Source organism: Nipponia nippon, unplaced genomic scaffold, assembly GCF_047370975.1.
Source record: "Nipponia nippon isolate SJK-2023a ecotype South Korea unplaced genomic scaffold, ASM4737097v1 scaffold_15, whole genome shotgun sequence".
NCBI classification, from domain to species: domain Eukaryota; kingdom Metazoa; phylum Chordata; class Aves; order Pelecaniformes; family Threskiornithidae; genus Nipponia; species Nipponia nippon.
The window spans coordinates 6139094-6163973 of record NW_028262331.1 but is presented as its reverse complement, the minus strand read 5'-3'; the positions used below and the strand labels follow the sequence as shown (position 1 = coordinate 6163973).

The 24880-nt window shown below is 40.6% G+C and overlaps 1 protein-coding gene across 2 annotated transcripts; it reads left to right on the top strand.

Moving 5' to 3' along the window:
- Positions 1-1542: 1542 nt before the first annotated feature.
- TAF15 (TATA-box binding protein associated factor 15) lies at positions 1543-24056 on the top strand. Of its 2 annotated transcripts, XM_087751900.1 has the most exons (16): positions 1543-1680; positions 5635-5671; positions 6788-6836; positions 7035-7125; positions 7204-7321; positions 10097-10380; positions 11206-11320; positions 18118-18152; positions 18753-18785; positions 19371-19480; positions 20007-20136; positions 21448-21537; positions 22911-22995; positions 23086-23171; positions 23276-23378; positions 23682-24056. In XM_087751900.1, exons 1-16 carry the CDS (start codon positions 1671-1673, stop codon positions 23719-23721), a joined length of 1416 nt encoding a protein of 471 aa, XP_087608026.1. In that variant the 5' UTR covers positions 1543-1670; the 3' UTR covers positions 23722-24056. The 2 variants fall into 2 exon arrangements, with proteins under 2 accessions (XP_087608026.1, XP_087608028.1); XM_087751902.1 differs by lacking the exons at positions 1543-1680; positions 5635-5671; positions 6788-6836; positions 18118-18152 and having other exon boundaries at positions 7067-7321.
- The last annotated feature ends 824 nt before the right edge of the window (positions 24057-24880 follow it).

The window sequence follows — 24880 nt, the reverse complement described above, 5'->3', positions numbered from 1 at the left end:
CTTTGCTCCAAGGGTGGTGGGAGGCCCCCAGCAGTGAGCGGAGGATGCGGCTCCCATCGCCCAGGTCCTGGTGCTTGGGCCTGCATCCGCTCACCATGAACAGCTACGTGGCAGAAACGCTCCCCTGCCACCAGCTCCTCCTCCGAACAAGACCCCAGTCGCTGGCTGCTGGCTCAGGTCTAACAAGAGACCCGTGAGGTCTCACCTACACGGGCAGGATCAGAAGAAACACACCTTCTCCCACCCCTCTGATTCTGCAAAGCAGGGAAAGTGTTTGAAGCAGCTGGGATCTCTTCCAGCTGAGGGGGATGAGCAGAGGGTTGAGAGTCCGACATCTTTTCCTCACCCCAGCTTCAAAGTTTTTTGAAAGCCACGGGAGAGCACGGCACCGATCTGTCAGCAGGCAAACAGACACGGGAGCTTGTCACTCTGTCTCAATTAATGCCATTTTCCACTTATGAGAATCCTGCAGCCTCTGAGGAATGTAAAGGCGCTGAGGGGCTCTACGCATTGTTTGGGATCTGCCCTAATCCCGATGACGCCGCATTGCGAAGGCAGCCTTTGTGAGAGGTCCCAGGCTGCTGCAGACAGAGGAAGGCAAGCGGCAGGGAAGAAGACCTCACGGCTGGAGGAGACGAAGTTTTTCAAGGAGAAACTGAAAGACTGAGAGAGAGCTCGACCCCCTTTTTTTTTAAATTAATCATTCTAGTCACTGCTTGTTTTGCAGAAACTTATTTTAGGCTGTGGCAGTGGGATTTGCCTCCTGCTGCTACGCCCGGGGTGAAAGAAACCACCCAACTTGTTTGCAAATCTGCTCAATCCATTCAGCTGAAATCAGAGAATGCTCTTCACTGCCTTTAAAAAAAAAAACCCAAGGTAAAACTTTGCAGCGCTCACTGTTTCCCCGGCTGATGCACACGCAGACTGTCACGAGTCGGAAAGTGTGCAACTGTTAACTTTCCAACCCTTGCAAGAAGCTAGCTTGACCCAAAACAAGAAATATGACTGCTAAAAAACAATCTGATGAAATAACCAATGTTGCTTTTGCCGTCGTTTCCGTTTGTTCCTCGTTAATCTTACTTTCTGAAGCAACGCCTCCCGTTTCGTATACTTGCTTCCCAAGATCACGATCCCTTTTCTTAGACAGCCATTCTCCAAGTCAATATTTGGCTTTTTAAGAGTCAGACGCTCTGGCAAACCTGGGTTTTTTTATTTCCTAGGACACAGATTTTGGATGGGCCAAGGGGGAAACGGAGGCGGCTGCTGGTGCGGAAAGCCGGGCGTTTGCCCGGCTTTCCGCACCAGCACCCGCCTCCGTTTCCCCCCTGGCACCCCGTCCATGCCCTGCGTGTTTATTAATTAAACTAATTTAATCTTTTAATCCATTCCCGGCCTCCCTCGTACAACCCCGCACGCCCGTACAGCGCCGAGCACCCGCCTCCCCCCCCCCCTTTCCGACCGACTTGGTACGGCCCTCCTCCTCCCCCCCCGCTTCCCCACGCGCGTGGTAGGCGCCGCGCTCGCTGATTGGCTGCCCGGCCCCGCAGTCCGCGCGAGCTGCGGGTGCTTCAGTGTGCGCGCGGCCGGCGCGGCGCTTGGTCTCTCGCTCCCTTTTTCTCTCTTTCCCCCCCCAATTCCCTCAGCCCGGTTAAGCCGCCGCCGCTGCCGCCATGGCTTCGGGTAGGTGCTTCCAGGCCCGGCGGGCTGAGGGGGCGTCGGTGGCGGTTCTTGCTTCCCGTCGCCAAGCGCGGGTGTGGTGGGTGAGGGAGGGTGGGCGAGCGAACGCCATGTGGCGCAGGTGGAAAAGGCCGCGGCCATGTTAGAGGGGGGGGGAGACGCGGCCCCTTCCCCTTCACGCACCCTCCCCGTTTACCGCCCGCCCCGCGCGCCCCGAGACGGAGAGGGGGAGGGGAGCCACGCCCCCATGGGCCACACCCCCTCCCCGGGGAGCCCCCGCTCCGTGAGGCCGCCCGGACCCGCCCCTTTACGACCGGGGGCGTGGTCATCCCGGCCACGCCCCCCCGTGTCGCGATGGTGTGTGGGATGTAGGCCCCCCTTTTGGGTCTAGGGCCCCCCTGCCTGTGGGACCCCTCCTTTGGATTGTGTCCCCCCTCGGTGTGAGATGTGGACCCCATTTTGGTTCACGCCCCCCCCTTGGGCCGTGCAGCCCCCCTGGTGTGAGATGTAAGCCTCCCCCCTCCCTTTTGGGTCACGGTCCTCCCCCGTGTGGGCCCCTCCTTTGGCCTCTGCGTGCCCCCCCCCGGTGTGAGACGTGGACCCGCCTTTCGGTCGTGCGGCTCCCCACAGCACGGTTTGTGAGCCCCCCTTTGGGTCAGTACCCCCCATGCCATGCAAACACCCCCTCCCTTGGGTCGTGCCCCCCCCTTTAGCATGGGACGTGCCCTCCCCGCCCCCCAGCACGGGGCCCGCCTTTGTGTCCCAGCGTCTGCTGCATCTGCTCTGCATTATGCTCTAGTAGCCCCCCCGGAGGGTGCCAGCATAGGGAAGGGGGTAGCTTCACAGCCCCCCTGCCATGGGCTTAAAAACGCACTGGCTGTAGTTCTTTTCCCAACGGAGGCCTTTAGTTGAGTATGGAGACAGTATGTCTGCTGTCCCAGATGACTTGACACGGCCCAGCTTCCCCTGGGGCTTTTGCGAGCACATTGTGTTGCTGTTTCTTCATCCCATTTGAGGCGAAAATGTTTCGGTCCCACCAGCAGTGATGCCCCTGTGAAGCCGGGGTAGGTAGCGTACCCCAGAATGGGAGAAGGAATTCCAAGGCTGTAGGTGGTTTGTGGAGCGAGCCACGTTTTGTTAGGGATGAGCCATTTTAGTGTTGTCTCACCTTACATATATGAATCATAGAGAATAAAAACAAAACAAAGCAAAGTATGTTAAAGGAATCCTTTAATGCAAGCAACAGTTCTTTACCATGAGAAGAAAACATGTCCAAAGGTACTGTAAAATGAGTTCAGATCATGAATTCTTCTACTAAATGAGTAAAGTTTGGCAGTAAGCTAAAACCACTTTCTTCCCAGACCTCAAATACTTACCAGTCAAGCACCTGAGTGTCTCCTCTGTTTTTACTCTATGGTGGTGCTCAAAGATGAGATTCTTTTCCTGTTGAGAATGCTACAGAAGCAATGCTGCTTCTTTATATGAATTACTTCGTATTAGAACTTCGGTTTTCAAATGTACACAGCAGATTCTTCTCTCTCAAGAGGAATACGCTTCCTGAGCAGTGCAAGGTGACTAGTCTGCTATGCCCCACTTCATCCACAGGAAATTTTTCCATGAGCTTTTTAAACATTCAGAAAAAATGTCTGCATATCCAGGAATTTCCAGAATAAACTAGCTGTTGTTTCCGAAAGTACTTACAGACTCTTGTTCCCATTGAGCCCACCAAAATAAATCGATCAGAAGTCTGTAGACTAAGAGGTCCAACAAAGGACGTAGAAAAATGTATAAATAAAGGAAATTCCTCTGATTCTGCATAGTCATATTTTACAGGCTCCTTATCTGATTGCTTTCAAACTTCTTCCAAAATGTTGTGGTTTGGCAGAAGTTCGTAAAGGAGAAGCTAAGGAGATTAAATGTTGTCCTTCAATTTACATTACATCCTTACTCAAGAATTCTTTCTGATAGAACCACTAGTATTCTTTGCTTTAATTAGCAGCATTAATGGCATATAAATGTTAGAGTTAAACCGTGGTTTTAAAATGTGGTTACGTATTTAATAGTAATCTTTGTGATCATTTAAATTGAAATAATGTAAAAATTTGACCTTCATCTCATTAAAAAAGTATAAACACGTTTGAGTTGCACTTTTGCTTTGTTTTTCTTACTGCTTTTCATTATGAAAAGGCAATGAGATATTTGTGTAGCAGTGCAAAAGGAGGAGAATGTTTCACATCTGAGTGAATCTGCTGTATAGGACATGTGAAATGAAATATTTTTTCATCTCAGCTTTTGGTAAATGTTTCTCGTGCAGAATATGAAATCTGATGCTTTGTGTTGCTTTGAGGAGATACTTTACCATTAAAAACACTGCTTCGTGTCTGAATAGCTTGATTGATACCCTCATCTTGGAAGTATATATGCTTGTGTTTAAATATATGTGTAAGTACTGGCAGGATTGGATTTACATCCAGATGAGAGAGGTATAATGAACAGACTTTGAGCAGTTTGATGTGTGTTTTGATTGGAAAATGGTTATAGTTGTTTATAGTTTATGACATTTACTGTGCGTTGTAATTCACTCTCGGTTTCAGCTTTTTAGTCAATTCTAGGTGGAGAGGTTAGAGAGAGTGATCGAGGGAAACACTGAAATCAGGAATGAAAACAAGAGTAGTTCTTAATAGTTTTTATTAGACCACGGCACCACAATATTTGTACAAATTCTTGAAGAGATTTGAAAAGAACAGGAAAATTGCAGGGCTGTTATCCAGAGTGACAGTACTGGTGAGGCTGATAGAGAAAGGAAGAAGGTGTTTGGTTTTTTAACAAGAAGGTGGGAATTTCAAGCAAAAATAAGAGGAATTGAGACTTCTACATAGAAGAGTGAGGTCAACAGAGTCCATGCGGTTAAGCAGTTGGCAGGGTGTAGAGCAGCTTGGGGCGTGAGGGTATCTCCAAAGAGGTGAAGCCTGCTCCTGGCCATCTGAATTCTGAAGGGTCTGGGGTTGATGGAGCAAAGCCTGTGTGCTCTGTGTGTCTGCATCTGTTACATGCAGCTGGCTTGGGAAACTGAATCTTTCCTCGGTATAGTAAGAGCTTTTAGCACATAAAATTTTGCAATTTTGCAGAAGACAAGGAAATCCATCATTGTGCAATTAACAAGATAAAATAATGTGATAAGCTAATTCACTGAAGACAAAGCACCCTATTTAAGAACTGAATTCCAGCTAGCAGGTAGTAGGGTTTTTCATAATGTAGATAGCTTTTACAAATTAGATGCTCCACTTTAAATATTAGTCAAACTATTTAAATTAATTTTTTTTTTTTTAACTTGAGGTCATATTTTGAAATTCACCTTCTTCCAGTGTGTTTAAAGAATCAGTTTCCGTGATAACTGAGGTTTACGGTTTGAGCTATCAGTAATGTTTCTCTTTTTGTAATACGAGAGAAGAAGGGAAATGCCATGGTTCCTCCATCCCTGACTTTACATCTCCAGATTCTGCCTGCGTCTCTGCCCTTTTACTAGCCAGAGCTTTCTTATGGCGTCTTAAAAAGGGGTTCAGTAGGACTGACCTCCTTAGCTTCGCTTGAGTAATTAAGCTGCTGCATTCTGTTCATTGATGATGGCGCTGTATTCGATAGCCATTAGAGGGGGTTGTGCAGTCCTGAATATTTGAAGAGGCGCCTTGAAAATGGAATTCAGATCCTTCAGAAGGAAAGTTGCAAGTGGCTATGCCTGTGTCGTGTCCCCCGTGCCCTGTGCTGCTGTTCTCCTGGTCTTAGCATTTTCTTTTTTTTGTTAGTAAAGAGGAAGCTGTCTCATTCTGCAGGGAAAGTAGCTGCATTATCCAGTGTATTTGAGCCTTTCTCCCTCTCCCCAAATTTCTTCCTCTTATAGTAAGTAGAGGAATAAAATGTTGTTAAAATGTTCTCAAATGTTCTTACTTCTTTTTCTAGATTCTGGAAGTTACAGTCAGTCTGGGGGCCAGCAGAGGTATGTGTGGGGGTTTTTGCTGTTAGCAATTAAATCTGCAAAACAAAAGGCCGTTTAGGATTCCCAGCATGATATTTGAATCTTTGGGCATGATACAGTGTTGATATGCTTTTGGAGTTAGAGGTGCAGAAAGCTTGCTGCCCTGGGCCTTTCTTGAGATGTCTTATAAAACAGGAAATAGATGTATATACCTGAAGGGAAGGCAATAAGCAGGTTTAAATTGGAATGACGTTTTTAATAGTAAGAACTTTTGAAATGTCATGAATATAGAGAAATATTTTTCATACGACTGCCTTAAGCTGTTCGCTAAGATTTTAGCCAAAGCTTATACAAGTGTAACAATGATGGGCCATATAGATGTAAAATTTTATTTTTCCATTTTATTTTCCTGTTGTAGGAAAATATTTGTTAAAACCCTCTGATAACTGTTCGTAATTGTGAAATTTAAAAGCCAGTTCATAAAATAACTGCAAGGGGTTTTTTTTGGGGGGGGAGTATTTTAATCAGTGAAACAAAAGTGTTTTTATGGAAGTATGAAAATCACAGTTAATACTGACTGTGCTAATGAAAGTCATAAGGTTCTATGCGTATAGCACTGCGTGAGTTTGAGTTTATATCCGAGTATGATATGAGTTTCAGCACATGGTTCTTCTGTCAGTTCACGAAGTCTTAAAGTGGCAGAATAATGAGTAAGTATAATCTAAAGCTAGTGTGGTTTTTGATGATGATGATATTGTTGAGTAGTCCAACAGTAATTGATTAAAATTAACTTTGTAAGAATGTACTGAAAAACTTAAAATGCCTTGGTTTCATATGATAAAAGTTTTCTGTGGTTCTGAAGAATCTGTCAAGTTACAATAAGCCCAACTTTCGTGTACTTTAAATGTACACTTGAAACAGAGCAGAAGTTGAAATAAGCTTTTCTGGCTTTTGACAGTCAACTATGGTAATCATTAGTTTATAGATGCAGTTCTAATATGCTTACAATTGCAGTACTTGGATTAAACACCTATTTTGGAATGAAAAGAAACTTAAAATAACACCAAAAATACCTTTACTTTCCAACCCATGTGGAGGGCACTGTAAGCATTTACTAAATGCATTTTTCTCTTACAGCTATTCGTCCTATGGCAATCAGGGCAGTCAAAATTATGGACAAGCACACGTAAGTTGAAAGCAACATTGTGTCTTTCAAAGCAGATGTTCCTTGAGTAAAAATAATTATTCCTGGGTGACCATATCTGGGCTAGGAAGAAGTCCATTCTCAGCTGTCCTTGATGTTTGCAGTCATGTCTAGCGAAGGAAAACTGTAATTACTTGCTGTAGAGGTTACACTTGTTTGAGTACGTTCTTTAAATTACAGGGGTATTCTGGTTATGGGCAGAGTGGAGACAATTCATCCTACGGACAGAACTATGGAAGCTATCATGGGAACTATGGACAAAATGAAACAGGTTTGGCTAGCTTGTTACATTCATTGGCAGTAATTAAAAGGTGAATATTTACTAAAATTTTTCTTCCTCAATTTCCAGGTTATGGACAAGATTCCCAAGGATATGATGATGAATCCAGTTACGAAAATCAGAATCAGAGCTCATACAACCAGCAGTCTTATGGCAGTCAGGGGCAGCAGAAAGGGTCGTCTAGAGGGTAAGGAAGCCGAAATTAACAGTATCTATTTAAAGTATTGTCTAGTAGTTGTACATTCTTAGCTAGAGCTGTAACAAATTTCCTGCTGTCATTGCTAAAAAAAGGACAAACATCTGAAAATCCACATTCTTAAGACATTTTTAATGCCTGAAAGAACAGGAGGGAAGGGAACAATATTTCTTTATGTAAGAAGGATGGATGCAGTTGTTTTGAAGTCAAGCTGTATGGGGAGATGCCCTTTAGAACGTCTGTGGATAGTGACTACAATGAAGAACGGACTTGGTAGAGAGTATTTTTGATTAAGAAAAAGATAGATCGAGTACCTTTCCAGTCACATTCTTTTGTGTAAACTTAGAGTACTCTTTATTAGCTTCAAATAAGCTGTTAGCAAGGAAATTCTTAGCTGTTCTTAGATTTGTAGACTTCTTATCTGACTTAGAATGCCTTTTTGTGGTGAAAGAGGAGGAAAGGATTCTGAAATATCATTTAATGAATATCTTTTCTTTTTCCAACTAAGTAGAATTCTCAGAACATCACGGTTTTATATCCTTATCAATAACTTAAATGTGCGTATGCAAACTGCACTCTGATTCAGTACTTTATGCTATTACAAATGTATTTTACTTGTTAAGTGATGTTGTACTCAAGTCACTTTCAGGACGATTAATGATACAACTTTTAAAGTATGTTGGAAAATACAACCCAACTTCCCCTAACGACTTAAAAGGCCACTTCATTATCTGATTTACAAGCTTCATGCATACCCCCCAAGGTTACTGCTTGCATTAGATCTTTATTGAGGATCATGTGAGCTCTTTAAAATAAACTGGCATATACTACATATACTAAACTTTATTCTTGTGTCCAAGGTCCAAATGGTTTTTGTATTTTTTTGCAAGCTGATAGAACAATCTGGACTTGAGCAAACCTGTACTTGGTTTTTGGTTTCTTGTACTTGTTTGTTTGGGTTTTTTATATATCTTAATATAAACAAGCAAGGTCTTAATCTGTCAGCAGTAGGCATTGTCACTCGGAGTGTCTTTCTGCATCCCTAAAGAAGGCAGGAACATGGTTAAGTTTTGTTTAGCTTTGCTTTGTTTTTTGAGCGTTTATTAGAGCCGTACAAAGGTATGGGACTAGGCAATAATGTTGTTTTTAACTCTGTAGACATCTAGTGGGGAAAAAAATGCAGTAGGGCATAGATTCTCCAACAAGTTGGTTTTGACCAAGAAAATGAAAAAAAGATGTTGGAGGAAAACTTTTCAATGTATGGTTGTAACAAGTAAGGAAAAACTGAGAAATTAAATTCTAGCAGCTTTGAAGAGGATGGCCGCAAAATTGTAGCGCTCACATCCTAAGGGAGAGAAGGAAGGAAAACCAGCAAATAGTTGATGCTCTCAACGATGCTTCCTTCGTTGGGGGTGGTGCAAAGGCTAAAGTGGAGCTGACTTTTTTTGAAGTGGAGATATTAACAAAAATCTTGGCAATCTCTTTGCCACTGGGATTAGTTATGTTGGAGCGAAGATCTAGGCTAGAACTGGGAGAGAGCAGCTCAGACGGTATTTACACGGATGGGATATTTTGAGATTGGTTGGACCCAATGGGCTTCAGCTTAGAGTGCTTTGAAAAGCTGGTGGAAACTTTCTGTAGGTTCTTAGGGTTTTTTTCTGTTTGTTTGTTTTTCTGAGACATTTTGGCTAGGAAGTAAGATTGCCAAAGACGGGAGAGTGGCAAATGTAGTGCCTCATCTTTTGAAAAAGGGGTGGAAGCAGGGAGGAGGAAGAGAAGAAAGGGTGGCAGAGGTCAGTGATTAATTTTAATTACTGAAAAAATAATACAGTTAAGCTGCAACTAAGTACCCAGGGGGAAAACAAAGGTATGAGTAACAGCCAGTGTTTCCTGGATGCAATTTATTTCTCATAAATCTATATAAAGTCTTGCTATGAAAGGGTAACCCAGCTGGAACTATTCTCTCATTTATCTAGATATTCAAAATACTTTTGTTTCTACCTTGGATGCTGAAGTAGCCTAGGGAAGTATGGTGTAGGTGAGATTTCCTTGTGGTTGCTATAAAGTTATTAGAGAAGAGTTACGACTCCGTCTTACAATGTATAGCCACACTGTGTTGGAGTATCCTAGATGTGATAGTAGTCAATGTTTCTGATGAAAGTTGGTGGGATAGTATACATATATATATATATATTAGATTCTTCCCACTAAAGTGGGAAGAGCTGCAAGTATGTTAGAGGACATCACAAGAGTTAGAAAAGTTCTTGGCAAAATGGTAGAACGCCCAGAAAAAGACAGACTGCAATTCAGTGAAAGCAAAATTTTGGGATTTTTTTTTTTTTAGGTGGAAGTATCAGCTGCACAATACAACAGCTGGTGTCTTCCCTGTGGTTCTGTAGAGAAGGATTTGGCGTTTAGCAGGTCATGGGCTATCCATTAGCTGTTGTCATGCTACTGGGGAGAAGGGAGAAAGCAAGCATTGTACTGGGATGTGTAAAGGGAGTGCTGCTGTTAAGTTACATTTACAGTGGAAACTGAGGATGCCTTGAAAGCAATGATAACATACAGTTTTCTGACTTGCTTTTATTGAAAGCCAGTATATCCCAACAGAGATGAAACATAGAGTATTTTCATATCGGTATGCCAGTAATGACTGGGAGGTATCTGTAACTAGGAAATGTTAGCAATGTCATGACTTTTCAGCCATTATTTTGCTCTCTGTTCTGTGAACATTTAGCTATTAATACAAATTCTGTTTATTTTAAGTGGAAGAGGCTCTTATGAACAAAAGTCAAACTATGGTCAGCACCAAAGCTCTTATGACCAGCAGTCAAGCTATGGACAAAACCAAGACTCTTATGACCAGCAGTCAAGCTCTTATGACCAGCAGTCGGGCTATGGCCACCAGGGCTCATATGACCAGCAGTCGGGCTATGGCCACCAGAGCTCGTATGACCAAAAGTCAGGCTATAACCAGCACCAAAGCTCATATGGCCATTCTCAGCAATCCTACCAGTCTCAGAAGGGAAGCTATAGCCACAACAGCCAAGGTAAAATTCACAGGTTGAATTCAATATTGGCTAATAACATTGAGCAGAAACACTGCGAAACAGTTGGATTTCCTTCCACAGACAGTTGATTTGATGAATAGTTAAAGGTCTTTTTCCATGTTGATATTCTTGGGGAATGTTTTGTTTGTTAAGACTTTCAAAACATTATGCAGAGACAAAAAACTGTTGGGGCCCCAGAATTGTTGCACTTGCACTTGTTGGAGGCAGCCTTGTGGAGTCCATGTCCCTGAGTTCTGCAAATTCTAGATGGAATTTTCTCCCAAGTTATTTTGAACCTTCTTCTTGCATGAGGGTGATGTGTCTTGATCAGTCACGAAGAACTTCTGCACTTCACATTCCAGCTTTACACTGTGTAGGTGAATTCTGAGATAGAAGGAAATGAAAAGTTTAAGATCAACCCTTTTTTTGTGGTAACTTCACACAAGCGGCACAACCCACACTCTTTGTCCTTGTTCTGTCTTCAGTGGTGTCTTTTGCAAACCGGGAAGGCTATATGGAAGTAGAATTAAAAGTATATTTTAGCCGATATGTGTTAAATGTTTGGAAAAATGTGAGTGTAATTAAGGTACAGAGTGTTTACATTCTGAGATACCTTGTGGCCCTGGAAGCCAAGGGAGAGAACTGGAACAAAATCAAACTGCTCTGCTACTTTGTGGCGCAGATAATGTAAGAGAGATTTAGGAGTTGATGCTTTCCAGATTTAAATGGCAGGCTTAGGGGGTGGGAAGAATGTAGGGTGGGAATTTTCACTGCACTGCATTTGCACTACAATTTACTCTTGTTTTGTTTTACTCATTCCTCCAGATGATCGTCGTGAAAAGAGTAGGTATGGAGAAGATAATAGAGGATATGGCGGGTCACAGGGAGGAGGTAGAGGGGGATATGACATGGATGGAAGAGGTCATATGTCTGGATATAGGTAAGTGATCTCATTCCAGTGCCTGCAGTTCCTTACCCTTGTTTCTTATTATTTAGCTGCTTTTAATTTTTGTTTACTATATGTCTATTCCTAATGTGGTTCAGATTTAGATTTCCAAAAATGGAAGGTTTCTAAAATTAAACGTTCCTGCACTGCACAGAATTGCATTTTGCCTAGGAAAAGCTTTTAGGTTCACATAGATTGAGAACATTTGATTGTTAGGACAGACAGCTGCATTTTATTTATATGAGTTGCAATACAAAAACTGTCTGAGCCCATCCCTTGAAATAAGATATTTTAAAACCTGTAACAAATTGTTTTCAATGACAAGAAAACCAACAGCCAGGAATTGAGAAAGTTTTATAAAATTCATAGCTAAGGTAGCTAACATTTTAGCTGGGAAGTATTCTGACTTTACAACGACAAATCATTACACTAAGGTTGGCTAATTATCTTTCTGCTTCCTAAATAATTTAGGAATAATTTAGTAATAACATTACTTGCTCTTTACTGTTTTTTTTTCAGATTTAAACTTCTGTTAAAATACAGTTTTTATTATTGGTTTAGCTGTCAGTCTAAACACGTTTATTTTAGGTAGATTTTAAATACTAACAATAGTGTTACTCCGTCTGCCAATGCCTTAGGCCCTGTTCCTGTCAAGAAAATTTATGCACATACTTAATTTTGTGCTTGCAGATGATTTCATGCGTAGGTCTGAGAGATTGGGACCTTTACTTTAAATCCTATTCAATCAGGCCAGATGACATTATTATTTCTTAATAAACTATCACAATTGGCTACCCTTTATGTACCTCTGTGAAATGGTTGGCGGTGTAGAGTGCTCATGGATGCAAAGTAAGAACGCTGAAGCTTCCAGTGAGCTTTGAGGTGTTGCTTGTCAGCGCCACTTACCCTTTAACAGGCTGCACAGTTCTGGGTTATTGCTAGAACTCCACCTAATGCTGTTTGTTTGTTTTATTTAATTTAAATAAAGTAATCCAACAGTGTGTTAAGACTTGGTTACTTTTTAAAGTATTTATTTTTAAACCATATTTAAAATTTGCCTGCTCCTAAGGTGGTCCCAAATTGTACTTCATGGCTTGCTGTTTTGATGATGTAGGTGGACCCTATTTCTCCTAATTAGGTGTGGTAGCACAACTACCAAAGCGTATTAATAGTTACTTTATGTTACAGTTTGCTGGGGTTTTATATAATATAAACTTAACTATCAAAGTAATTTATAAGTTCATTTTCAGTTAAAACTGAACAATTTTTTAAAATGAGCTTTTCTGTGTGAATCAGGGTTTTCCATATTCCTATGATAAAACCTGGGTTTTTAAAAAATTGTTTATAGCTGAGCCCTTTCCCATAAGAGGAATGAATGTGAGCTTCAAAAAACATACTTTTGGTAGATTTTATCACTTTGAAACAAACTTCTGTCTTTGCAAGATAAAGTAAGATAAATTAATGTCTATGAAAATAAAGCCTCTTCCCATATTTTTCCAAAATGTGAGAAAAATTTTGTTCACACATCCATGTAGATAATAGTATGTCAGTGGTCTTGAAAGCCAAAAGAAGGAAAAGAGTGGAGGTGAATGGAGAAGCAGGGGGAAATACAGCAAAGTGGGAAGGCATTATTAGGAAGTCTGTCCGCTTCTGTTAAGTGATGCAGTCTTTAATGCCATTTGCAGTGAAATTTTTCTGAAACTACAGTGTCATGTATGTTCATTCAGTCTTTCTGCATGATTATAATGGAGGATTCTGCTTCTGACATATGTATTTTACCGAAGTCATACTTACACTTTTCTAGTAAGCCGTTAAATTAAATAACAAACTGTATAATCAAGGGGAAAATAACTTCTAATAAGGTAAGAAATCATGTTTAGCCCTGTGAAAATGGGGGGTTTCAGGGTAGTTTTTTGGTTTTGTTTCCTTGGGTTTCTTTTTTTTTTTTTTCCCTAAAAGAAGCCTGTGTAGGAATGTCAAGTCTATCTCCAGTAACTAGTTATTTTCAATTTTTTACTTTGATCCTGTTTTAATTAACATTAAATCCTGGAAATTCCATAGCCATCAGGAAATAATCTATATAAAAATCTTCTCTATGCAGGTATTTGTACTGCTGTAATAATATAAGCTTTGATTTTTATAGTGGTTAGAAAATAACGTGTAAATGAGTTCTATCAACACACACAAAAAATTGTTCCTTGACATTACAAAAAAAAATTAATAGCTAACTTGAGACTATAGTGAATGAATCTCTTCTGCGTTAGCTAGTAATAAAAATTCTGTCTTGACTGGCATTTAAATGCAGGGAGAACTTGTTGCAGCTTGTTCTTCATCAGTGCGAGCTTTACCCAGTCATGGGTGTTGTTACAGCTGTATTGCCTAATTACTCTCTAGCGCTGGGCCATCGATGCGTCCTGTTTACAAACGTCATTGCTGGCTTGCTGCTGTCCTGTACTTGTGATACAGTGACTTTGGCTGCCACATCAGTTCTCCCGCAAGATCCTTGCGAGTTGCATTGGCCTGTATGAACTTACCCTGCGTGTAAGACCTCTCTGAGCAGCCTGCAAGTGCAAAAAATTATTCTGGAATACTTGGGGCAAAATGAAATTAGCATTTTTAAATTTTGAGAGCTTTCGTTTCTTTGAATAACCTTTATAAAAGTACTTCAAAACATAGTTGGTAATGTTAAGGTATGAATTGTTATTCTGAGAACTAGAATGACTTGAATACATACTGTAATGAATGCTTTCAGCACTCATTTTTCTTTTGTACCCATGCGAAGTCATGCAGCACTGAGAAGAAAATATCTTCTGAGAAATTCCTGTTCGGATTCTCCAGCTGATACTAGTACCATAGAGAGCAATCATTTTCTTACGTGTCAGGTGTTCACTTTTTAATCTTAGTAACTTAGGGTTTCAAAATTATTTTTCAGATTTTTTTTAATGGTCTTGAATTACATCTTTTGGGATTTTAGAAGAATTTTTCCACCCTTTCATTTTGAAGCTTGAAAAATTGGTGATCTCACTAATTTGGATTCTGGCTAAGAAGCAAAATCTTTTCTTTTTTAAAGCTCCATAGTAGAAGGATCTCATCTTTGAGCTCTTTTGGTTAGAAAGCAGGTATACCAGGTCTTGAAAATGCAGAGTTTTACTCTATGTTAGTCTTCCGAGTTTCCTTGTAGAATAAGTCACCTTTTTGTTAGAGTCCTCATCCAAAAGGTATGGAATTAATTGCTCATTGTGGTTGTGGGACCGAATTGTTCTGGTTAAGCACGTAAGTGGGAAATACAGTAGCAGTAGCAATACAAAGCAGGTTGGTTTTCTTTCATCTTGGAAAAGCCATTCAGGCAGTCGGGTAGAAATCCTAACTTTGCTCAGCATAGATTTTTGTTTTGGTGTTCTCCTCTTGTGCAGATGTGATGTTGATGTGCTATAAACAAAAGTTATCTATGCAGCTTAATTGCTATATTAGTTATTATGAGTGGGAATTAGCTTATTGTGATACAAATAAACTACAACTTAGTGCAAATGGTTTTTACAGCAGTGCAGTTTGTGTTCAGAATTATATTTTGGCTTGTAATGTATGTGCTTGAGCTTAGCCTTATATAGACTTTGGAAAAACATGAACAGAGGCAATAAATATAGGCAGTAATAAAAAAAAGCTATCTGTCAGTGACTTTATTGGTGCACTAAGCATTCCTTTCTTGTTTTTAAAAATACATTCTTACGTGTAACTCCCACACACTTGGCGAGACATAGATGTGTGTTGGAGGCTGAAACTTGGTTCCTGAATTCTTAGTGCTACCTCTGCCAGTATCTGATCGCTTTTTTAAAGTATATTTCTCGTATCTGTAATGTTCTGCTCTCCATGTAACTGTGCCTTTAAATTAAAGAGTTATTCCCCGCTGAAGTAAGCTGTGTTCAGATGAGATCCATTTACACTCAAGTAGGTGATGTTTAAATATATGACTGAGTATAGGGAGAAAAGAACATCTGAAGATGTTTCTTTCATAGCAGAAAGTTTCTGTCAGTATGAATGGTGCCACGTACACATTCTGGCTGCTTGCAGTTCAGTCTCTTATTTTATTATCTTTGTTGGTGGCATTGCTGAATTTTAGCTACCTGTTCATGATTCTAACATAGGATGTTAAAACACCAAACTCCACCTGGTCGCCCATCTCTTTGGTCTGTGTGCAAGACTCGTAAAGCAATAGACTTGAAACACTGCAATCGTATTTTCCACATATTCAATGACAGTAGTGTGGGAACTAATTCTGTTGCTGAGATTGAGACTTACATTTCGTGTCTCAGCAAGGGGCACATCTGGGGCTGTGGCATCAGCTGCTTGTAACCGGTTTCTGCGTTTGACTTCACTCACTGCAGCATATGCACATGCCTCCTGGGGATCTTAGGTAGCTTTGCCCAGCAATCTCAGGAAGGTAACACACTGCAGCTTTATAAATCCCATATAAAATGGGACTGAAAAATGGAGGAAAACATTAATCTATCATCAAAGGAAGCTGTCGCTGAATTGATGCAGGTTTTGGTTGGGTTGGTCATGTGAGACTAAGCAGAAGATAACATGCTGAAGCATACTTGGGCAATAACGTATTTCTACAGACATTAATTAAAAAACTAATTAAAAATTGTGGATTGCACTTGTTAGTGCAAGGTACAGAATTACTGTATCACGAAGTTAGAAATTAGGCATTTGACTATGACTTCCTTTACATTTTGTATATCCAACTCTATCACTTCTCAGAATCATGGTGCACATGTTTTACCCCAACATCTTAGCAAAATCCTCACTTCCTGTAAAATCCTGGCTGTGTTGATCACAAACTTATTTTCTGTATGTTTTTAGATTGTTGGGTTTTCTAATTTATGTCTCTGCTGCTGTATACTTTCAAATCAGAAAACATGCATGTGCTGGATAATGCTGTCCTGATGAATTGGGACCGTAATCTAGGGTTGGAAAACTTTGATAACATTTCCATGGTTGATGTATTTACTCTTGTTATTTCTGAGTTAAAATCCTAGAAGAGCAGGCATCGTGCTGAAAATTGTTGTGTCATAATGAAGAGGTTTTTTAGCTAAAGTGAATTGGATGTGGCAGAAAGATATTTAGAGTACATTTTATGATCACCATTGTGTTTTTATCATCAGTCCTTGAAAATAGCCAGCCTTGAATAAAGACCAGCTCTGATGTTGCATATAAAATTCATCCATTTTACCTCTTTGATGAGCAGAATGAATTACTTACGAGTAAATGACACTGCAGTTTAGCATTCAGATTTTTTTCTATGAGGCAATTTAAAATCTGCAGTGAAAAATGATTTTAAGAAAAGTCCCAGTAAAAGTGATAGTCTGTTGTGGCAAACATCTAATACTCCTTACATCTACTGTCACAGAATGTTAGTCACCCTTCAAAGAATGTCTCTCTTAATCCAGTTTTTATAATAACTGTTGAAACCTCATTTCTTTTTTTGTCCCTCACTTTGGGCAGATTTTCTCTCATAATGTTAAATAAGCAGTACCTCCCATTCATAACTTTGCATTTGCTGTAACAGAAAACAGAGCGCCAAAGAAGTTACTCCCTGATTCGCTTTCATTGCCTTTTGCTGGGATGCTTCTGTCCCATGTTTGGACTCTGATGTGTTGGCAGATATATTGAATTAAAACCTGGACTGACTTCCAGTTGTAGAGCGCATTGGTGAAGAGGCTACTCGTACTGGCACAGTAGTTCCAGAGTCTGGAGGTAGCCCTCTGCATCGGGGTTTGAAATTACACTGGCTTTATCTTAGCTGCCGAGTGTGAAAGCTATCAGGATTAGGTGAACCTGCCTAATTTTCAGGTGGCAGCTGTGTCCCCCACGCGAAGGAGGGCAAGCAGACAGTTGTACATGGCAGTATGAGACAGTCTTTCTGACACTTGGTTATTGACTTTCTAACAAATCCAGTGGTTGTGTTTTTCCTGAAGGCTTTGAGTATTGATTATATTGTGTTCATAACATGGATGCAATTTAAAATGCTGTTGTGAAAAATCCTACTAGTATGAACATTTACATTGAAAAGAGTGAGGGTTTATTTTCATGCACATAATTGGAGGCGTAACGTCCTATGTAAAATCCCCTTCTAACCTTTGAAAATTGATGTGTGTAATCTCTTAACTTGGTCTACATTTTGTGCCACAGGTTTCAGAATGAATGAAATAAAACTTCACGGCCTCTACTTTTGAAGCTCACATACACACACCTTCTCTGTAATGCCAAGTGCTAGTAGTACAGTAGGTCCCCACAGACCCTTTCTCAGAGAATGGCTGATACTGCTAATTTATCCCTGTATATAAATGGATAACAATGGAGGTTAATTAACTTTAGCTCTTCTTACTTCTAGGAAAGTGCTAAAGTACTAATTATTCCGACGTAGCAATTATATCTACAATTAAAGCCCATTAACCTTCATGACAATAATGTTTCTGTTTAAAACCCAGTTTTTAATAGCAGTCCTTTTGGCTTATGGGATGGGAGAAAGTATTGAAACGACGACGTGTATGGGTTAGTGTAAAATACTCTTTAGGGCTTCTCTTCTCCAGTGCAGCACCCTGTGCGTTTATTCGCTTTCATGTAATTTAATCTTTGAACGTGAATGAGTAGTGAGGAGAACATAGAGATGGTGCTGTAGCTGCTAGACAGTAACTCTCAACTTGTGATCAGTTAACTGTAGATTGAGCCTTGGGCTCAGCACATAGAGACTTAAGGAAGAAATCATTTCTTCAATTTTTCCTCTGCAGTGGTGGTGACCGTGGTGGCTTCAAAAATTACGGTGGTAAGTGCCGAGTATCCAAAACTGTTTCAGTGGAAATTCTTTATAAATCTAAAAGCCACCAATATCTTGTTACTCTCTAGTAGAAGCATTATAGAGTTTTGGTGAGGCTGGTGTGTTCATGAGTTTTAATAGCCAAACTCTTAGCAATAAACTGGATTTCTACTTTGTCAAATTGCATGAAAGAATTTGTGGAGACAGTGACGTTCACCGGATTTTTTTTTTCTTTTCTTTTTTTAATTTTTGTTACAAATGCTTCTTAGAAAGGTACTAGAGGTAAAAAAAAACATGAAAAAAAAAAAAGTGGTAAACTGCTTGGTGATCTGACAACCAGCAAGATAACACCAGCATAGCATCAGTGTGGCAACTGCCACACGCTGCAAGTTAAAGAACACGTTAACGTCCTACAGACACCTTCTGTTGAACGTTTTAATCTAAATATTCTCTAAATCTCTGGTTAATGTTTTAGATCTTAGATGCATTACATACATACTTTAAATATTTTCTTGTCTCTAAAAAAGTTGCTAGAAAATGTTTTGCTAAAAATAGTCTCTTTCTTTTTTTTTTTTTTTTCTTTTTTTCTTTTTTAAACCCGTTTCATAGGTCAAAGGGATTATGGACCAAGATCAGATGCTGGTAAGAAAACAAGCAGTGGATGGGAGTGGATTGTAGCTCTTAAGTCATTGCTTTCAAAATGTATGTCTAGAAAGATGGATGTGGCTGCAATTCCCATGACTCAAAAGAAATAGAGCTAAAGCTTGTCTTCCTTGAAAGAAACGTATTTCATTAAAGTGCACGTGAATTTTTGGATGTCTTTTCATGCAGCAAGTAAGAATTTGCTGATAAACTTTGAATCTGCTTGAGCCAAGCAGCTGCTTTCACTGCCATAATGCTTCTGCTAGACTTGTGTTATTTAAAACATATACTACTTTGGGTTTGGATATCCTAGCTGCATGGATGAGTTGAGTGTGTGGCAGGCAGCTGGTCAGCTGTTGAATGTATTTGGTCTCTGACGCACTGCAGCATCTGAAGGTGCTGTGTAAGCATTTTTGAAGTTGAAGGTGTTAACTTCAAAATTATGCTCTCTGCTCATCTTTTATTTCATGCAAGTTGTCTTTGGGATTTAAGGGTCTGCTACCAGGCAGCATAGACCTGAGCTTAAAATGTTGCTTCTGTTGCTACCACAAAAATGCATGGTAAATGTAGCTTATTTTTTCATAGATTCAGAGTCTGACAACTCTGATAACAACACTATCTTCGTGCAAGGACTTGGAGAGGATGTTTCAACAGATCAAGTGGCAGACTACTTCAAACAAATTGGTATTATAAAGGTATGTGAAATGAGAAGTCGTTGGTAAGAAGGAAGAGAACTTGCGGAGCTAGTGTATTGGAAATGTACTGGTATCATTCAAGGCAGATGCTTGCTCTGACTCCCCAGCAGTTGTAGATAATATTTTTATCTGGGTTCCCAGATGACAGCTCCTTTGTAAGCTGACAGCACTAGCACCTTTTTCCTAGTGACATTTAGATTGCTTTGTATCTCTTCTTTAGTCTTTATAACCCTTAATGCTGACACTCTCTCCATTGTACTACCCTCATCCTTCAGCAAGTATGCTTCTGTGTTCTGTGTTTCTGCAGTTCTAAGTTAGGGCACTTGACCTCATTTTTTGTTAAAATTGGGCCCATCATTACTTCATGGAGAAAAGCCAGTCAGTATCCTTCAGTCAAAAGCAGCTGTTTCTGCAGGCTAGCTCCAAGAGAATCTTCTTTCTAATGATACTTGGCTGTTACAGTTTATGCTCTGAACTGGCTTTACCAGTATTTCTCCTATGCCAAGTGTACAACCTTTCTTTTCAGACGAACAAAAAGACTGGCAAACCTATGATAAATCTTTATACGGATAAGGATACTGGCAAACCAAAGGGAGAAGCAACGGTATCTTTTGATGACCCTCCTTCTGCTAAAGCAGCAATTGACTGGTTTGATGGTAAGCGAGAGTACCTGTTCTTTTGGTTGTTTATAAATCTAACAAGCAGTGGAAGAAGCAAATCAATAACCTTATCGGGGACCCCATGCTACTTTTTGTTTGGCTTTTGGTTTTTGGCTTGTCTGTTTTTTTGGGGTTTGTGTTGGTTGGTGGTGTTTTTTTCATGGTATTTTGTGTGTGCGGGCTCGCTGTTTCATTTGGTGGAACAGCAGCTAGTGATTAAGACCAAAAATGTGTAATTAAACTGTTAGGGTTTGCTGCCGTACCTCAGTCATCCCTGCACGAAGTATGAGAGATGGTGTTCATGTCACTCGGGAGAGCGTAACTTCTTGTTCAGACCAATAGAGCTGTAGCCTGTGTTAGCAGCTGGAGGGATTTCCTACAGTGTTAGCCTTGGTATTATTAGTGCTGTGGTAGCGTTTTTAGAGGTTGGCAATGGTTGTGGCAATCTTGTGCCAAATGCTTTGTATATACGCAGTGAAGAGCAAGGGTTTTTTAAATTATGGGTTCGGTGGAGGATGAGAGGAGATCCCAGAAATAAATTGATACAAAACTCTTCCGACTTGATGCAGGAAATGCAGTGAAACTCTTTTGTAGTAGTAAACTTGAGGCGGGGGGGGGGAAGTGCCTGCTCCTGTGACCTTGTGTGTTCACAGAATTTTAATAATATTGGGCAGAAACAAAAGGACATACTCTGCATCTCGTGCGAAGTGATAATGCATAAAAAATCTGGCATGGCATGCTATTTGATGGTTTATATTTTGCTAATGAAATGCAGATTGACTTGTTTAGGAGGGTAAAGCAAATATGACTATATTAGGCACACATGCAGTCCTGTTTGTTCTGTGATAAACCTTGTATCTATGAAGAACTGAGACTTTTTAAATAAAAAAGTTCATGTTTTTCACTTACTTGGGAGTATTTAATTTTTGTGCTGGCTGTTGAATTATACAAAAGCCTTGTTGCCTGACCTGGGGGAAGAACAGAGCTCTAACGGCCGAACTACTTATCTATGAACATGACCAAAAATCTTTTAAATGTTCTTATATCTGTAGTTAAATTGCAAGTTACAGATTGCATTTAAAGTAAGAGAAATATCTGTGGGTTTATGGAGAACCTAGCAAGTACCTCAGTGTTTGCCACTCGCATTTGGACCAGTGTTTTCAAAAGTAAGAGATTTACTCCAGACTCCCTGTGCCTTAAGCGCTTTGTATTCAGTCTGCATGTGCAAATCACTTCTGCTCTTTTGAACGTGCTGCTGTGTTGGTGGGAGCTGTATTGATCTTTCTCTCACTTTCTGTCTTTCCACAGGAAAAGAATTCAACGGCAATGTTATCAAGGTTTCTTTTGCAACTAGAAGGCCTGAATTCATGAGAGGAGGTGGAGGTGGTGGACGTCGAGGTGGGATTAAAATCTGTAGAATCCCTGTTTTTGCATAGCTAAATGCTTTTTAACTATTACTGGTTTATAAAAGAGAAGTTGACTTTGAAGCAGTGATTCATCAACGTATATGGGCCTTTGGGATTCTGCCATGAAAGGGAGTAATAAGGATTGAACCAAGTTAAGTAAACTGAAATCTGTAGTCTCTTTTGCACAGCATAGAACTTATGCTTTCCTTTTGAACTGGAGAGTCTCCAGATCATGTCTCAGCATTGCTTTTAAAGAGACAATATAACAGTGATGTTGAGGCTGTACAGGCTCCACATACATAGGTGTGAATTCCCAGTGAGTATTTGCTTATTACAGCAAAGCCTTGAGTTACTCTGATGTTTTCAGATGCTATTAAGCGGAGTAAATTATTCAACTGCTATTGACTTAGAGCAGCAGTTGGATGTCTGACTCCTGTAATTAAATACATGTTAATCTCCCTGATTCTCTGTATAATACAGTTTTGTCAGTAGTCCACTGGGTATTAATTACCATTTTACAGGAAGCATGCTTTGTGCCATGGCTGTCAACAAATTTTAATTCTTAAATCAGGCAGTTTTGTAGGCTGATAAAAAAAATGATACTTCAAGAACTTCAGCTGGTATAAAAGTTCTTAATCTTTTTGATGCAGAAAGCAAGAACTATGTTGTCCCTGTGCTTGTGTCAGATGCATCCTGGCATTAATCCAGACAGATTTTTTTTTTGTTAAATTTTTGTTCCGTGATTAAGTCTAGCCTTATGTGATTGATATTATACATTGTTAAATCTTTATGAAATTTTATTAATGCACATAGTGGGTTTATATTTACCCATTGGCAATTCAAGCGGATCAAGTTTCCTTTTACTCCTGAAAAAGAATTTATAAAAATATACATGGTGGAGCAAATTCTTCTGGCCACCATGTGCTATCCTTGCTTCTTATTTTTCCCCATCTGCCTAAGTTACAAATCTGTCCATATGAACATTTGTATTTCAGCTATGCAGATACATTAACTTCAGGACATCGAATGCTGTTGAGGTGTGGTGGTGGCTGAAACTTCTGTTGTCATTTGCCCAAGTCTTCTAGCTATCTTGTAGCGAGTAGTAAATCAGCTAGCAGATGCTGAATTCTGCGGTGGTACAATGTTTTGTCATTGGCACTACCTGCTGCTTTCAGAGTTCCTAATATGGTTTCAGAGGCTTGCCTCGTAGGGATATATTTACATTAAACAGCTACTCTTTCTTCCACCTGAAAAGTCTGCCTGTCACTTGGGTTCTGAAGCCAGTGACAGTCCTTAATAAATGTTTCTCATGTTTAGGTCGTAGACACTTCCCCTCCTTTATTCTGATTATAATTTTGTCTACAGGTTCACGAGGTGGATATGGAAGAGGTGGGGGCTTCCAGGGTAGAAGTGGGGAACCCAAAAATGGTGATTGGGTTTGTCCTAACCCGTAAGTGTCATTTTAATTGGGCAGTGGTGTTTCATGTATGCTCTCTGAGTTTCTTAGCAGCTAAGTCTGGGAAATCTGTGTCTTTTCTAGGTCCTGCGGTAATATGAACTTCGCTCGCAGGAATTCCTGCAACCAGTGTGGGGAGCCCAGACCAGAAGATTCACGTCCATCAGGAGGTGTGTAAAATCAACTGCGTCTCTTCTGAAGTGTTAGAAGTCTTAATGACATCTGCAGCTCTTTGAAAAACCTGGCTGACGTGTTGGTTCGCATTTTCCTCCAGATTTTCGTGGGAGAGGTGGCTATGGAGGTGAAAGAGGATATCGAGGGCGTGGTGGCAGAGGTGGTGATCGGGGAGGTGGCTATGGTGGTAAAATGGGAGGAAGGTAAGCACTTTCTTTGACCTTGCTTGGTTGTGTAGTGTACAGACTGTGGAACTGATAGGGACTGTGGGAAAAGAGTGTTGTTTATGTGTGCATGCACAACTGTGCTATGAAAACATTAACTACAGATAGGAGCTTCCGGAGAAAATAAGTCAGTTTGCCTGTTGAGTGTGTTTTGTGAGCATTTTCGGATGAGGCTATCTAAACATAGAAGAATACACAGATGTCGGCGTAGAGATGTTTGACTGAAGGGACTATTTGTTGTTTGCTTAAGGGATTCCTTGTAACTTTTTATTTCTCTTTCAGAAATGATTTCAGAAATGATCAACGCAACAGACCATACTGAAGACCACTGTGAATGTTTTGTTTGTCTTCTTGATGCGTTTGATAGTGAAATTGCCAGAGTTTTGCCTGCCGCTTCACCCATGGCCTCTTTGGATAGTGGAATTGAGTGAAACTAGATTTTTATTTTGGTGGGAGGGACTGGGGTGTTTTGGGAGGATTTTTTTTAAGCAAGACATTGAAATTTAATCTTGATTTCAACATTCTCCTCTTCTCTTCCTGTCCCCCCCGTACCTTTTCAACAGGCCCTAAGAAGGAAAAGGATAAACTGTAAAATATTGCCAAAATATGAAGTGTTTTGTAATACAACAATAAATGCTGATTGTTTTATTTGTGAAATCTTACTGTTTCACAGTTACTTCAGTTGCATGCATTTCCTTACATATTCCTGTCTTCCTGTGGTATGACCTAAGTAGTAAATAGGGTCTTGTTTGAAATGGCACTGCTGCTTTGACCCTAGCTCTGTGCTGCTGGCAAAAATCTGCAGTTCAGTCGGTGGCGAGCCTACTTGCCATCCGTGCCCTCTATCCCAGACTTGCAGACTTGTCCCCTGCTCCTTTCTTATTTCCCTCTGTGACTGAAGTCCTGTGTTGCCTGCGTTTCCCGCTACGTGTGCTCTGCTCTGCCCTGCAGCCTTCGCGAGGAGCAGGCAGATGGCAGTGTGTTCTTGAACTGCCAAGGAGCATGTTGTGTCCAGGCCAGGATAACTCAAAAAACAAGGTAGGATGGCTTCAAAAAAAAAAAAAAAAAGGTAATTTGCTATATATTGCTGTACCTTTTAATTGCTGCTTTTGAAGTGTGGGTGATAGCAAACAAGTGTGTGCAGCCATTTCATCTTTAAGATGCAGGTGAAGTTCAGTAGATACATTATAAGCATTTGGGATTCAGCACCGACGCCAAGGTTTGAAGAAACAAGGGAGGTTAATTATCGCTCCTCCTCGGACTAGGTCACTGCACGCTGCAGAGGTGGGTTGCTGGGAATCTGAGACGCCGGCGCTGCCACAGGCAGCTTGTGTCCAGCGCTACCTTTTCATCACAAGCCTTTAAGAGAGAACGTCTGGTTGTCTAATACTCCAGTGGGCAAAATAGGACAAATGCAAGTTCTCGGGGTCTGTAGTTACAATCTTGATAACTGGGCACCCAGCTGCACGCTATCCATGGCC

Excerpts from the sequence above, each read along its gene's own strand:
- TAF15 (XM_087751900.1), top strand. Across the intron at positions 20,137-21,447 it reads AGCAATTGACTGGTTTGATG|GAAAAGAATTCAACGGCAAT; the intron begins GTAAGCGAGAGT and ends GTCTTTCCACAG. Across the intron at positions 22,996-23,085 it reads GATTGGGTTTGTCCTAACCC|GTCCTGCGGTAATATGAACT; the intron begins GTAAGTGTCATT and ends TGTCTTTTCTAG.